Genomic DNA, 15,777 nt, shown 5'->3' with positions numbered 1-15,777 from the left:
AGCTCACATTCAATGTGTGCACGTGAATTTATGTCTATACCTCACAGTTGGCTCCTCTCTTGAGAAATCGAGTCCCTGCGAAGCGACTCGAACGGCGGGCGATTAAGGTAACATACACCGGTCGCCCGTATATCAACAACTCTAAAGATTACAGTTCAGGAAATAAACAGACATAGACACATAATCTGAGACACATTCAGTCAGATTCAACTTCTGTTAGCATCCGAGTGCACTTCGTCTGTGTTCGGAAAGTTTTTTTTACTACTGAATCTGTTGCATAAGCAGTGCAGGAAGTACAGTGGAAGTCCTTATATGGGCACTTTAACTTAAATAGCGCTAAATACACACCGACCAAGAGTACGAAATCAACGTCTCCAAAGTGGTGTTTGTTGTTTGTGAGAGAAATCATTATGGGAACAGTGGATGTAGTTTGTTTTTCCAGGGTAAAACCTGTCAACCTTCAGATTTAAAGGTTTTTAATAACATTTCGGTCAAGTGTTTCCAAAGTTTTGATCAGTTTGGGGTCAAATGTTTTCTGCGGTGGCTCTCCAGCAGAGAGAAGAGAGAAACCATTATAACCAGAGGACAAAAGTAATCAACAGCACCAGACTCTCTACAGGTCGCTCTCTGTTTGTCCTTTAGCTGATTCGTTTTTGTAACGTACATTTCAACCCCTCTGAACTTTAGGAGAAATGATTACTTGCGTGTAAAACCAGCTCTGATGGGCTGTTGTCTTTTAAATTTTAACATGTGTACAGATGAATTACTTCCACTGCTCCTAATGCAATACCTTGAATAACCAATAACATTAATTTTAATACCAATGGATTTAAATGTAAATGATGTAAAAACTGCAGGTCACAGCTAGCTGGTCTGTAGTTGGACACTTTAAATATAGATAATCATAAGCTGTCTATGAAACACAACCTTCGTTGATTTCAGCGTAGACCCAATAATATACATTATGACTACACGGGTCCAGATACGCATGCATATGCATTGAAACATGCAGACTTTGTTATGACTGCAGTGGATGTCAGAGACAGGTCAACTATATGGACCAGCATCAGTAAACAGCATAGACAGATGGTCTCAGAAAAAGATTCAAACCAGTATGGACACAGCAGTCATCAACAACTTACAATCTCTCTTTATATTGAAAAAAAAAAAAATTAAAAATGTTTGTCTGCATTTTTTAATTTAATTTCCATTTTCTTTTCATTTACTGTAATATCATTTCTTTTTCATTTTCTTTTATTGATATTTTATTTGTTGATAAGTTTTATCATTGTTTAAATTGTTAACATACATAAAAAGCCAAGCTAATATAAATGTATGTAATAAATAAATATTAAAATTGAGGCTATTAATAAAATGTGTTTTGGCGGGCAACTCACAGACTGACTGAGCAGTCATCAACAACTTGAAGACAATTTAATTTTTTATGTCTGCATTTTTGTTATTTTTTATTTAATTTTATTTCCATTTTCTTTGATTTGATATTATTTATTACTTTTCATTTTATTAAATTTTTTTCATTTTATTTTATTTTCGTTTTCTTTTATTGATATTTTACTTGTTGATATGTTTTATCATTGTTTAAATTGTTAACATACATAAAAAAAGTTAAGCTAATATAAAATTATGTAATAAATAAATTGAGGCTATTACTAAAATGTGTTTTGGCGGGCAACTCACAGACTGACTGAGTAGTCATCAACAACTTGAACACACTTTAATTTTTTATGTCTGCATCTTTTTTTTTCATTTTATTTCCATTTTCTTTGATTTGATATTATTTATTATTTTTCATTTTATATATTTTTTTCCATTTAATTAAAATTGTATTTTATTTTATTTTTAAATTTTATTTTCGTTTTCTTTTATTGATATTCTATTTGTTGATATGTTTTATCATCAATATAAAATTATGTAATAAATAAATATTAAAATTGAGGCTTTTACTAAAATGTGTTTTGGCGGGCAACTCACAGACTGATTGAGCAGTCATCAACAACTTGAACACACTTAAATTTTTTATGTCTGCATTTTTTTTCCATTTTCTTTGATATTATTTATTATTTTTCATTTTATAATTTTTTTTTCATTTAATTAAATTTTATTTTTTGTATTTTATTTTATTTTAGTTTAGTTTTCTTTTATTGATATTTTATTTGTTGATATGTTTTATCATCAATATAAAATTATGTAATAAATAAATATTAAAATTGAGGCTATTACTAAAATGTGTTTTGGCGGGCAACTCACAGACTGACTGAGCAGTCATCAACAACTTGAAGACACTTTAATTTTTTATGTCTTCATTTTTTTCTTTTTTCTCCATTTTCTTTGATTTGATTTAATTTTTAAATATTTCAATTTTTTTATATATTATTTACTTTTGTTTTCTTTTATTGATATTTTACTTGTTGATATATTTTATCATTGTTTAAAATGTTAACATACATAAAAAAGCCAAGCTAATATAAAAATATGTAATAAATAAATATTAAAATTAAGGGCTATTAATAAAATGTGTTTTGGCTGGCAACTCACATGCCACCACTGCTTTATTCATAATACAGTATTATATTTATATCACATTATATTCAAATTAAAATTAGAATTAAAATTAGAATATAATTCTCATTATTCTCATTAAATCAAGGGTTTTGTCAGATTTTCGAAGTTTTATGGGCAAATCTGTGAAGAAATGCACCAATACAATTCTACCCTGATACAAGGAATGACATCTACAAACACCGATAGATTCCGATAGTTTTGCTTTTTACTCCTTATTTCAAATTATGCAATTCTGTTGTCATTGTTTTTCAACAATTGGCCGATAGTGGGGAAAATGTCTTTTATCTGCCGATATCGACAGGCCAATTTATCGGTGCATCCTTACCCAAAACACATAAAGTATAAATTAAAGTAAGTCTATATGGACACAGAATGAATAAGGATACTGGATTGGCCACAGAAACCGTGGATGATGTACAACAGCCAATCAGGATGTATGATGTCTTTCACTTTCTCCAGCAGGCGAGCGTTCCACACATATTTAGCGTAGGGTTCGTTCCTTAAACCGTACACGACTGAAACACAAGCAAACAAACAATTCATCCATTTAATATCGTATTATATATTTATAATGATATGAATGATTAGCATAAAGTCTTTTCCTTACTAAACTTAAATAAATATATCTATAGAAAACTAAACTAAACAAGCTTCGGGTGTTTGCAAAAGAAAATAACATTTATGCGTTTGTCAGACGCTTTTATCCAAAGATACTTTCAGTGCTATACATTTGCTCGATCTGTTTTATTAAATACATGTGACTCAGTCTTGAAGGTTATATTTTCACAGAATGTTGTTTACATTATGGAGGATGATCATATCTAATAAATGAGCTTTCAGAAGACCTTGAGTGGGTAAGCCCTCCTCTTCAAAGATGTCAAAGCTGTCCTGTCTGCTGGCGTTCAGATCTTCAGGCTCTGGAGGTTCACAGGGCATCTGCAGGATTGTCAGGTTATACTGCAGCGAGTGGCTCAGGTCGTAGCTGTAACTAAAAGCCAGAGGGTCAAAGGTCACATGCATTCACAAGCAGAAAATAATCATCACGCTCCTGCGAGACGTATGGCAGCATACGCTGTTGCTACGTGACAGAGCCCGTTGCTTAGAGAAGTGCAATGATTGAACTTGTTTTTAGGTTCAGAGAAACACATGCATTTACTGACAGCTTATTCACAGACGGACGGCCACGTGATGAATCCATCACTCAGTACACTTCTGAAATCTATGATTGCTCTGTTTTGACCATTTCTCTCTTATTTTAGATGAATGACAGGGCACAGGTGTATAAGCAGCAAATAAAAGGGAATAAATAAAAGTGTTCTTTTGCCTGGATGATTCTTTTTATTTATTTATTTTAGTGCTGGGAAAAAAATAATCGCGATTAATCGCATACAAAATAAAAGTGATTTTTTTCATAATATATGAGTGTGTGCTTATTATGTATATATAAATACACACACATTCATGTATCTATTTAAGAAACATTTACATGTGTATATATATTTATTTATATTTGTAAATATTCTATATTCTATATAAATAAATAAAAATTATATATAAATAAAAAATCTGAAATGACTATATGTATGTGTGTGTGGTTGAATATACATAATAATTACACTTAGTACACACACACACACATATCATGCAAAAAATAACTTTTATTTTGTATGCGATTAATCGTGATTAATCTTTTCCCAGCACTACTTTATTCATGTAGTTCCAGTCAGAAGGTACTTTTTGAATTAAACCTTAATGCACACTTCTGCTTATTTTTTTATATAGGTTAAAGGGACACTATGTATTTTTATGCATTTTTAAAACTATAACGAAGGTGAAGCTTGTCGACTATGAAGGAGAGTTGAACGATGGGATATGTCGTTTTCATTAAACAGAGAATTCCCAAGTGCAAACTGAGGACGGCACAGATATTACATCATTGATAGGCGATAATGAAAAGGGATGAGCCATTATTTAAAATAGGAATTTCTTTGGATATATTTTATTTAAAAAATCTTACATATTGTGCCTTTAATTTTTTTTTCATTCATCATGATTTATTATTGTGGCCCATCAAACACAAATAAGACAACTGTTCAGATGTAAATTCAGACTTGTGCACTGGTAAAAAGATTGTCATACTGAATTAAAAGAGACGGATCACAGTTATTCCAAATCATCAATAAATGACTAATGTAAGTGTAGCCAATATGACAGAAACCAAATGAGAATTTGATCTGAGATTAATGAGGTGATTTGTTCAAAGCCATGTAATAACTCCATTACGCATAACATATGCTACCAACAAAAAAAGTGTACATTATGGATTGAAAATGCTTTCTTACATCGCACATTTAAGTATTTGGACACTTATATCACAATATAATGACCACAAAAGGTGACCCAGACGACATATGAAAGCTAGTTTCATTTTAAAAAAGACATCAGAAGCACACTTTTCAAGTAAAAGATCTGAAGAAGGGTAAAAGCAGAACAGACAGATGAAATCTTATTTCTTTTATAATAGACCTGTGAAGATCTGTGCAAGGTCATACTGTAACATGATGAACTCTTGACACGTGTATAAAGGCTTTGTGAGGAGTTAAGAGAGGTCTAGATGCACAAATACACACAGACATATACACAAAGACATGCAGGTGTAGTGAAACGCAAGAACATTAACCTGCAGATATGACGGGAAAATCTTACAATGAATTTAAATGAGATACAGACACACACAAAGACACACACATGCTATACTTCAGAGTTTGGCACACCTACCTGAAATAGAAGTTACTGGATAGATCCACATTCTGGAAAATTCTCACATACCTGTGAAAGACATGTTATCATTATCATAACTAGCAAAACTCATATTTATTATAAAACTGTCAAAGACTTTTCCATGACAGATTTTATTTGTTTCCAGGCCTGGAAAAACACAATCCTGACAGTCCAGAATTTTCATGACCCTGTACCATAGGGCTGGATATTGGCAAGGGTCTCACGATACATGGGACATGATACAATGTATCACGATACAATACGTTGCATGTTGCGATACATTGCAATACTTTTTATTTTTTATCAAAAATATAAAAAAATTGAGCTGCATTTTTTTAAAACCTTTTTTTAAAGCCAAAGTGCTTCCACATGTCGTCTTTGAAAGCTGCAGGCGTTTTTAAACTTTCTGCCATTTTCTCACTCCCGCTAACTTCTGAGACATTGGCCGAATGGCCGTATATGACAGACAACTGGACAGCGACAACTACGATAGTAGAGATTGAAATATCGATACACTATCGTGGAAAAAATATTACGATTAGGGTTGTCACCATTCTCAAAATCTTCGATTAGATGACATTTTCGATTCTAAGGTCACGATTCAATTCGATTCACCACTATTTTTTTATCACGAGAGAGCAATGCTTTCTTCTCCCAGAAAGAAACATATGTTGGTAATAATAAAGTAATACAATGTTATACACAAGTAATATATTTTCCTTTACTTTGACTTGACTCATCTGAATGCATTGTGAATTACTGAATGCATGAGTTTTGCTTTTTTATGTACATGATAACTTTATTTTCTCAAATACTACTGCCAAATCTTAACTTTTATTTAAATTGGAAAATTCTTTTATATTTGCCTTGCATTTAATTGTTTTATATTTAAATAACAGATATGAAAACAGATATGATAGGACAGAGGCCATGAACACAGCTATTATAGTGCTCGACTTGAATTGCTATTTTGACGTAAAAACGTCTCGTGTTACATGAGTCAACAGTAACAAGTTGTACTTTTAAAAGTACTCTGTGTTACTGTAAGTCTAACACACAATGAGTGGAAAACAAACACTTTCACACAGAGACGGAAAGATGTGAGAATTGCATCCTGAGATCAAGGTGACCTAGCAGCAGGGCACACGTGTGTGTGTGTGTGTGTGTGTGTGTGTGTGTGTGTGTGTGTGTGTGTGTGTGTGTGTGTGTGTGTGTGTGTGTGTGTGTGTGTGTGTTTGTGTTCAGAGGATAAATAATAATCACATACTATTTGTATTATTTTGTTTTTGTGTTTACTGTGCTCAATAAGTGATTTTGCATTTTACATTTTCATTTATGCATCTGGCAGATGCTTTTATCTAAAGCGATTAAAGTGTACAGCTTAAATGCATTTTATCAGTATGTAATGTGTCTTCTCTGCTAACACAATCTTATACAAGTTGAGCTACAGGAGTATGTAATACCTGAATGACGCTATACATTTAACAAACATAAAAAGTGCTGTATGCAGTGAAATCAAATGCAAACACTGACAGTCTCTAAAAACCAACAAGAGCATCATGTGATCAAATCATTCAAATGTTTGTTTTAGTCCTAATTAAATTAATTATACAAAGTATAAAAATTCCAATAAACATATACATTTTGTATGCACTCTCAAAATAAATGAAGCATCTTTTCACCTTGTTTTAGGAAATATATGGCCAAGTCTTCACCCTGAGATTTTTGTCCTTCATTCTAAACGCAATAAATTATTAATGAATTACACAAACCCAGACACAACAGAATAGCCCTGGTGCCATAATTTTGCACGGTCGCGAACACGTTGATGTTGGTGCTGCATTTTGTTATATGATAAAATAAAAACCTTTTAAAACGCAGCAGTTACCGCAATGTTTTACTTTACCCATACTTGTTGTGTAGAAAAACGATGGTTCAAAGTCAATTTCTTGTTCAGATCTAGATTCACCCCAAGAGGGGGCGCAGTATCACATGTTAATGTGCTATCACTCTAAGGTCAAATATATGATTCAAAAATGCGTTCCTCTAAAAATTTTATATAAATGATAAATGAATTGACTAGTTTTTTTTTTAAGTTCAATGCAATTAAATTGCAATGTGAAATAAAAGAATTACAGCATTGCATTAAGATCTACTTGCACCAAATGTTTCTTTATATTCCCAAAGGTTTTATATTATTTTTCAATAATGTGTAAAACAATATAAAGTATAGATAGCATCTAATTACTATTTACACACATTGCAAAGAATTCAATTAACTCCTAAACACCGCTTCTTACCTTTTTGTCTGTGTAGTCCATGATAATATGGCATTTAAAAAGGTTTTAATATATTCTATTAACATCCTAAGACCCAAGCTTTGGTTTGTCTCTTTTTTTCTGATTTATTCCAGCTATTCTGAGGTTAGGAAGAACGAATAAATATAATAACCACATTTTTTTCTTTGAACATGAAGCAGTATAATTGTCCACTTTTGTGTGCAACAGGTTCAGTTACACAGAATTAAGTATTATGGTACAAACAACAAAAAAATGTGCATGTATATGAACACACAAGGTCTAAGGAGGTTAAGTAGATGGTAATTATTATGACTGTGCCCCCTCAAAAACAATTGGTGCATAACGCCCCTGTATATATGAGAGCAGTGTCTGATAACTCACCGGGCTTCATCAGGGTGAGTAACTCTGACAGAGTCATTGGGAATGTAGATCATAGTCGTGTCTTCAATCTTATATATGGAGTGTCCACCGATGTCAGCCATTTTGCGACGTTTGGTGATCAGCACAACATAGTAACCCTCTAGAAAACGCACAAAACCTAAAAGAGACAGAATGAAGAGCCAAATGCACTTTTTATTTAGAGGCCAGAAAAAGCTAAATGTGTTTTGATTTGAAGCTTCTTTTATGTAAAGAATAATTGACGCAAATAATGCAGAACCAAGGTGAACTTAAAAAAGCGAGTAAAAACAACAAACCAGTCTGTCATTGGAAAGTAATAACATAAGAAGTGTCGTACAAAGTCCCTTTCAGTATACAAAAAAGTGATCATTAGAGACACAACCAAGGTAGAGACAAAAGATTAGTTTTTTTTGGCCTCGGCTATTTACACTACAGATACTATTTACACTAAATAAAATTAGCATATTTACTTAGCGACAGATGCTATTTACACCATGTAAACAAAGCAGTTCTTTGCAATATGTGTAAATAGTTATTAGATGCTATATATGCTTTATATTGGCAGATACTATTTGCACCTCAGTATTTTTGTACATTAACAGGATGCAATAATAACATAGTGTGTAAATGATTATATTTATTTATTTAAATTAAATGCATGCTGCATTATTGGGGGGAAAAGCCCTCCCTACACTGACCCCTAACCCTACCTAATAAAGCCTTTTCGGTAACACTTTACTTGAAGGGGTGACATGACACCTTCTTAATCATGACGTGACTTGTGTCATAAACATCAAGGAGATTTTATGCACATTTATGACAGCTGTCCCTAAGTGTGATTTGTTCAATCATGTAATTTTTAATGCAAGATGACACTGTTTGTATTTTGTCTTTGTTATGACAACTTGACATAAACCAATACATCATAAATCTGTCATAAACATGACATAGCAGAATAATTATCAAACTTAAAGGGACACTCATTTTCCAGCTCCCCTACAGTTAAACATTTGATTTTTACTGTTTTGGAATCCATTAAGCTGACCTCCGGGTCTGGCGGTACAACTTTTAGCATAGCTTAGCACAAGCTATTGAATCTGTCATTTAATTTTAGGTGAATCGGTCTCAAAATTCATTTAATATAATTTTATCAGTTTTAATTATTATTATTATTGAATGATTGATTTAATTTTATTTGTTAAACAAATGGAGAAAACTTAAAAAAACATTATGAACTGAAGAATATTCATGATGTTTGTTATAAAACAATTTGACAGAGTATTAATACTTAATTACATTTAAATGACAGATTATATTTGTACCACTGTAGTTGAGGTCAAGAAAAATATTCATACGCTGTTATAAAACTATTTGACGGAGCATTAACATGACATTTTAATTACAAATTCAATTTGTTTCACTAGTAAAAATGGTCAGTTATGTTGTCTTGGTAGTGTCGAGTCGTCATGACAAGTTGTACTGGTTAATGTCAAGCTGTCATAACCAAGACATCTCAATGTCTTCTTTGCATTGAAAATGACATAACTGAACAAATGACACTTAATGACAGTTGTCATAAACGTGCATAAAATCTCCTTCATGTTCATAGCACGTGCCATGTCAATCTTATGAACACCCCTTCAAGTAAAGTGTTACCGCATTTTTTTTTTTATTAATTTATTAATTTTTTCTGAAAATTAATGCCTTTTTGTTATAATAGGATATGATAAAGGAGAAGAGCGAGAGGCGGAGTCTGCAAAAGGAGGTTTCGAACAAGGCACATTGCAATCTACGGACTTTGTCATTACTGCTGACGATACTGAAGACGTTCAGTTTTATGTGTCTTTTTTAAACTTTAGCAGTCCAACCAGACATTAGTCAAACAGAAGAGAAATGTTACACGCTAGTGATTACAGCTAAATATTTACAAGAAACCATCAGGATTCATCACATACTCTCTCTTTATTTTTTCATTTTCCTCTCATGCTTCTTTTCCTTCTTTTCTTTCTTTTATTTCTGTGCTCTAATGTGTTTATTATAGGCTAAATAACTCAACGCATTATTGCATTTTAGTTCAGACGGTGACAATTTAAACTACATCCAGAGGGCACCTAATAGCATGTTGTAGGCAAACACATTTTCCCTAATGACGAGAAGTAAGGGTGTAATCAAACGCTCCCACATAATAATGTGCCATGAGTTTCTCTCATACGTCCCCATAGCTGTTTTTGTGACGCCTGTGTGACTGCGTCATTTCTGATCAGATAAACACATCTATTAAAAACAAAATGTATGACACAGACACGCATCAACCATCAAATTTTTGCTTCGTACTATTTTCAAAATTCCCTGTAAATGTTATATTAAGGTTGCATAAGATTCAATTTCGATGTGCGATTCAAACCTAAAACCCAGATCTGTGTCAAAGAAAGTAGGCCATGCCCTCGAGATTCTCACACGCAGCGCCCTATCCGACACGTCCAGTGTGCGATCACGCCTGCAGCTCATGTGAAAACCGTCTGCTTTATTCTGACCTGTAAGATATAGTGTGACATACATCTGGACTTTAAGTGTGGCGGATGTGTGCTTGTGTGTGTCCAGATATTAACACACATATGAGTTAAGACGACAAGAGACAAAATCACTGGATATGGATGTTCACATGTTTGAAAACTCTTTGTTTCCCAGCCAACTAATAAAAACCTGCTCAACCCTGAGTCATATAAACTGAATTAACCAATAAAGTTACAGACAGACAGTCATTAACTCTTGCCATTTTAGCACGCATGTAACAGTTTTAATCTTAGCGTTACCGATACCGGAGTAAATCTTTGACCCGTTTACCACCAGACGAATGATAAAGAGTCTCGGACACAAATGGGCAAACCTTTTCTTCCCATCATGTGTTTCCATGGTGACGAGGTGCCCGTGTGTGAACGGGTAAACAGCACGAGCCTCCGCACACTTCTGAAGTGTTTTCCTGACCTTTACAAGACACACGTGCCTGTGATATCGGTCTGACAACCGCACCATTACAATGCAGCATCAGTGCACATCTCATTAGCCAGACAGAAGAATAAACAAAACAAATCAGAAGAATAAAGAAGAGATCGAGAATGTCTTACCCACAATGCCATAGGCAGATACGGCTCTCGATAGGCCAGAGGATCCCTTCTGCCCCATCTTGGTGCGATTGCCCAAATCCAACCTGCCCAGCAGTTCTCGTACCTCTTGCTGACTGTAAACATGCTGTCACACAAACAACACACAAAGATTTCCAGATTTGATCTACATATCTTGTGATGTTGATTTAAATCCTCAAATAGCATTAATGACAAATCAGACGAGCTCACCTTATCATCAATAATGACCAGGTCTCGCGGTTCGGTGCGGTCGATCTTCAGGACGCGATGCTTTGTTTGTGCATTATTACTGCCCACAAGGAAATACCTCTGTGAAAAATTGAACACATTTAAATATGAATATTATCAATGAATTATATATTGTACAAACACTGAGGGCATCGATGATAATGGGTGAATTTCCTTTTCTCTGTTAATATTTGTATATTTCATTTATTTTATTGTACTGTTACTGTCATTACTAAGCACCAGTACAACAAGAAAAATTCATTGTGCATGCAAACCTGCAGTACTTGAAAATAAAAGCATTTCTGATTAAACATGGAAAATGTGTGAATTTCATACGATATCTTGAGCTCACATTTGACAGTAAAACAAACCAAAAAATGAACAAGAATGTATAAAGAAATAGGTTCAGTAAGATTTTCATGACATATAAAGCATATATTTCTTTAAAGGTCGTTTTACTAGAGGTCTTTAGGTTTTTCCCCAGAAGCGTTTTTAAAATAAAGTTGCCAGCCAGTGCCAGCATTTTTTATGATTTTCAAAAAAGTTAAATGCCTTCCTAAACATGTTCTTCTTTAAATATATAAACATACAACATATCAAATGAAAGAACAGCACGTACGGAGATGAGAAAGTTATGTATGGACTTATCTAATTCTGGGGGATACGGTGAATAAGCTAAATTCCCAAAATCTGGGCGTGTTCCTTTAAATCACTAAAGGGGTGATAAGTACAAGGGAAACGAGGGTTGAGCCACTATTTAAAGGTGCAGTGTGTCAGTGCATCTATTGGTGAGGTTGCAAATCCCAACCAACGGCTTGTCCACAGCTGACCCTTCGTTTTTGAAACGCATAGAGAAGCTACGGTAGATACCACAGGACAAACATGTCTACATCAGAGGCAACTTATTAAACAAAGTTTGTCCGTTAAGGGCTTCTGTAGAAACATGGTGACACAAAATGGTGGCTTCCATGTAAGGGGATCTGCAGTGTATGTAGATAAAAACGTATTATGCTAATGCAAGTAAAACATAATTGTTCGTTATTTGAGGTCTGATAATATAGTTATGTAAATTATATTGCATTTCTGTCAAGAGATTATTCTAAAAGTTACACACTGCACCTTTAAAACTGGAATTTCTTGGGATTTACAAATCCTTAGGAACTTTTTGGATTATGCAAGTACACAACTCCATGACATATATCACACTGTGCAAGTGGCTTTTGGATAATTACAAAAATCTTACATATTGTGTCTTTCAGGTAGATTTCATGTGAGAGATCACAAACTACAGCACAAACTGCTGCTCTATCATCATTGTTATTATGCTCAATATCCCTTCATGCACTTGTACTCTGATCCATCCTGTTCGGTGTGAAAAGACTTACCAAAGTAACAGACTCGCACGCACTGTACAGCACTATGTGTCTGAAGACAGTAAATGATGCTCACTGTGTCTTTAACAGAATAATGGCCAGGAATGTTTATTAAAATGCTAAATATTAAGCCTAAGTCTGTAACCTGGCATGCAAATCAAATGGCTTGTTAAGAACGACTGTTTTAGGATCATCTATAATAGACTTACATTAAAGAATGGCCATTAAAGAATGGATTTAATCCTTATAACCTTGATATCTCTAATATTGACTGAGTACGGTCATGTCAAAGATTGAAATTAAAATGAAATCAAACTTTGATGCTCGAAAGTATCATAGACTAGAGGATTTAAGTATCATAGAGGATTTAAAGCGTAACTAAACCCCTGTTGAGACCCTGACTCCACCCACTGGCAATATTTGAAAAATGCAAAAAAGTGGCCAGATCCCAACGGAGATAGAGGGGACGAACTAAGTGTGTGGTGAGATCGTAACAAGGCCGTGGTGAGCTTGAACCTGCTTACGTCACGAGTTCTTTTTTTGGACCCAACATCCAATAGGAAAATGCAACTGCAGTAGCCACCGTTCAACCTGAAGAGGGCAGCACTCAGACGTTTTTACACCATATATTATAGTATTGGAACACTTTATATCCAAATGTCAAAAAACTTACTAAAATCAATGAACAGCACTAATAAAACATCATTCTTACAGATCAGTAACTAAAAAAAGTTGGTTAAGGGTTTAGTTACTCTTTAAGTATCATAGAGGCTGAGGGGTAAGTGAGAAACCAAAACAGTTTAACAAGTGCCTTGTAACAAGTCTGTACATCTTAGTAACATAGCAAGGGTCACAATCTTTAAGCTTATGTTGATCACAATATTTTGCTTGTCAAGTACATGCATACTTACAACTAGCTTTCTTTGTATATGTATAGTTTTTCTTCTTATTGAACATATGCACTGTCAGATTGCTTCTTATAACTAGCCAGGTATTTGTTAAATCTTTTATGTAAGATGTGCAACATTGTGTAATATGCAATTTGTTAAATACATACAGTGGAATGACAATGAAGCTAACATGACTTGACTTGTTTTAAGGAACTTAATCTACCAATGGATAACATACAAATGTATATTAAGCTTGGATAGGAGTAATTACTTTAATATCATGAAAAGAAGTGAACTGCAAAGAAGCCAGAAAGGCATTAAAATTATAAGTTTTACTGAAGGTGAACACTGCCATCTGGTGCCACAGTGTGCATACTGACACAGATCTATGATCATTTAAATGTGACTATGCCTAAAAACAGCTTTTTTTGTGGTTTTCTATAAAATCATCCTACATTATGTAAAGAACATTCTGTGGAAAATATAAACTTAAAATTTCTAATATTGACTGAGTACGGTCACATCAAAGATTGAAATAAAATAAAATCAGTGACTGAAATCAAACTTTGATGCTTCAAATTATATTTTGATACTCCGAAGATATTATGAATTTCACAGACTGAAGATATATATAGAAGATATAGTTTATGAAAACTATGGATGATATTCAGTGCTACATGTACAGTAAGTGGTAAACAGGTGTTGCATTTCATAGCTGTTATTGTATTTTAACACAACTAGAATGCTGTATTGACCAATCATCCATGAATGAAACTATCCATTTTACTTGAATACACGTGCTGCTGATGCACAATAAAATATTAAAATGCATATGAACAACTGATCTGTATATAGTGTTTAAAAAAGACTACTGTATAGTGTTGCTATGCATTTGCAAGGCAATGCACATGATCTCTGAGTAATGCAACTTCTTCATTCGTCAAGTGCAAGAAATGAACTGTTGTGATGACTTACAGCCCTCGTTTCATAGAGCACCAGTTTCTGAATCCCACTGATCACAGCTGCTGTCAAAGGCATGATGATGCTTAGGTTAACATTCACAAAACCTTTAGACAAACCCTGAAACAAAGTAAAAGCAACACAATAAACCTATTAACAAACAAATATGGCATTTTTTAATAGTCGTATAATCTAAAAATCTAGAGAGCATGTATATTACTAAATAGAAGTTACATGAAATTTTAAAACAGTACCATACGTACAAGACAAACTTATAACAATCAAAACCCATCATTCTGTCCAGAATGAATCACGTAATACAAAAGTGAACCAGCAGATCGCTCATTTTTTAAATTATTAATATTAAATATCATTACAGATAAAAATGAAACAATAATGTCAGGGAGATGTTTATGTAAATGAAGCGTTTAACGACTCCTTATCATCCGGTTCCTATACGACGTTGTGTAAAACACAAAAATAGATTAAAATAAACTTACGATCAGCAGACGTATCCATAAATGTCGATATATTTGTGAAATGTTACATACTAACAGAAAAACCATACACGATATCATGTGACTGTCACACAGCTCAGCTGACACGGAGCCTCAGCGGGGACAAACATGACGAAGAGAAAAGCGATTCAAAAAACAGATGTGTGCACGTGAATCAAAAGGTCCACGGTCTTTGAAAATACGAGCGCTTTTTTATGTTTTTGACGCTGTGTATATTCCTGTTGAGTTTGGATGTATACAGTATGTGAAGATTTGCATCTTCCTGAATGAAAGGAAGAAGTGCAAGGCAGGGGGTAAAACTTTACCGGGTAGAAAGAGCCGATGATGCTTTGGGTTCATCCGTCAATGTAAGTAAGTGTTAAATCAATGTTACAGTTGTGTTGCTATATTTTGCAACTTTTACTTCAACACTACGCTTGAAACATATTTCAAAATGTATTTGGCAACTTTTAAAAAGTGATTCACATGATTAAAATGGCACGAATTTTACCCAAAAATTATCTTTAAAATCCACCAACCAGAAGTCGATCAATCAAGTACTTTCTGGTGTACTTCACGCATCATGTGCACTGCACATGCGCAAAACATACTGAGGTACAGTC

General features: G+C 33.7%; 1 protein-coding gene across 1 annotated transcript in view; it reads right to left on the bottom strand.

Annotated features, from left to right (window-relative positions):
• fig4a (FIG4 phosphoinositide 5-phosphatase a) overlaps positions 1-15,285 on the bottom strand; it is an 81,590-nt gene extending 66,305 nt beyond the window's left edge. The window contains exons 1-9 of the mRNA XM_065256455.2: positions 15,158-15,285; positions 14,673-14,777; positions 11,417-11,515; positions 11,189-11,312; positions 8,046-8,202; positions 5,362-5,412; positions 3,429-3,571; positions 2,970-3,098; positions 41-141 (exon numbers count right to left, since the gene is read on the bottom strand). Coding sequence (XP_065112527.1) covers positions 41-141; positions 2,970-3,098; positions 3,429-3,571; positions 5,362-5,412; positions 8,046-8,202; positions 11,189-11,312; positions 11,417-11,515; positions 14,673-14,777; positions 15,158-15,235 — 987 coding nt within the window. The 5' untranslated portion in view covers positions 15,236-15,285. The remainder of the gene's footprint in view (positions 1-40; positions 142-2,969; positions 3,099-3,428; positions 3,572-5,361; positions 5,413-8,045; positions 8,203-11,188; positions 11,313-11,416; positions 11,516-14,672; positions 14,778-15,157) is intronic.
• Between the last annotated feature and the right edge of the window lie 492 nt (positions 15,286-15,777).

The sequence above is a fragment of the Paramisgurnus dabryanus genome, chromosome 12, assembly GCF_030506205.2.
Source record: "Paramisgurnus dabryanus chromosome 12, PD_genome_1.1, whole genome shotgun sequence".
Lineage (NCBI taxonomy): Eukaryota > Metazoa > Chordata > Actinopteri > Cypriniformes > Cobitidae > Paramisgurnus > Paramisgurnus dabryanus.
This window is presented reverse-complemented; position numbering and strand designations above follow the sequence as displayed.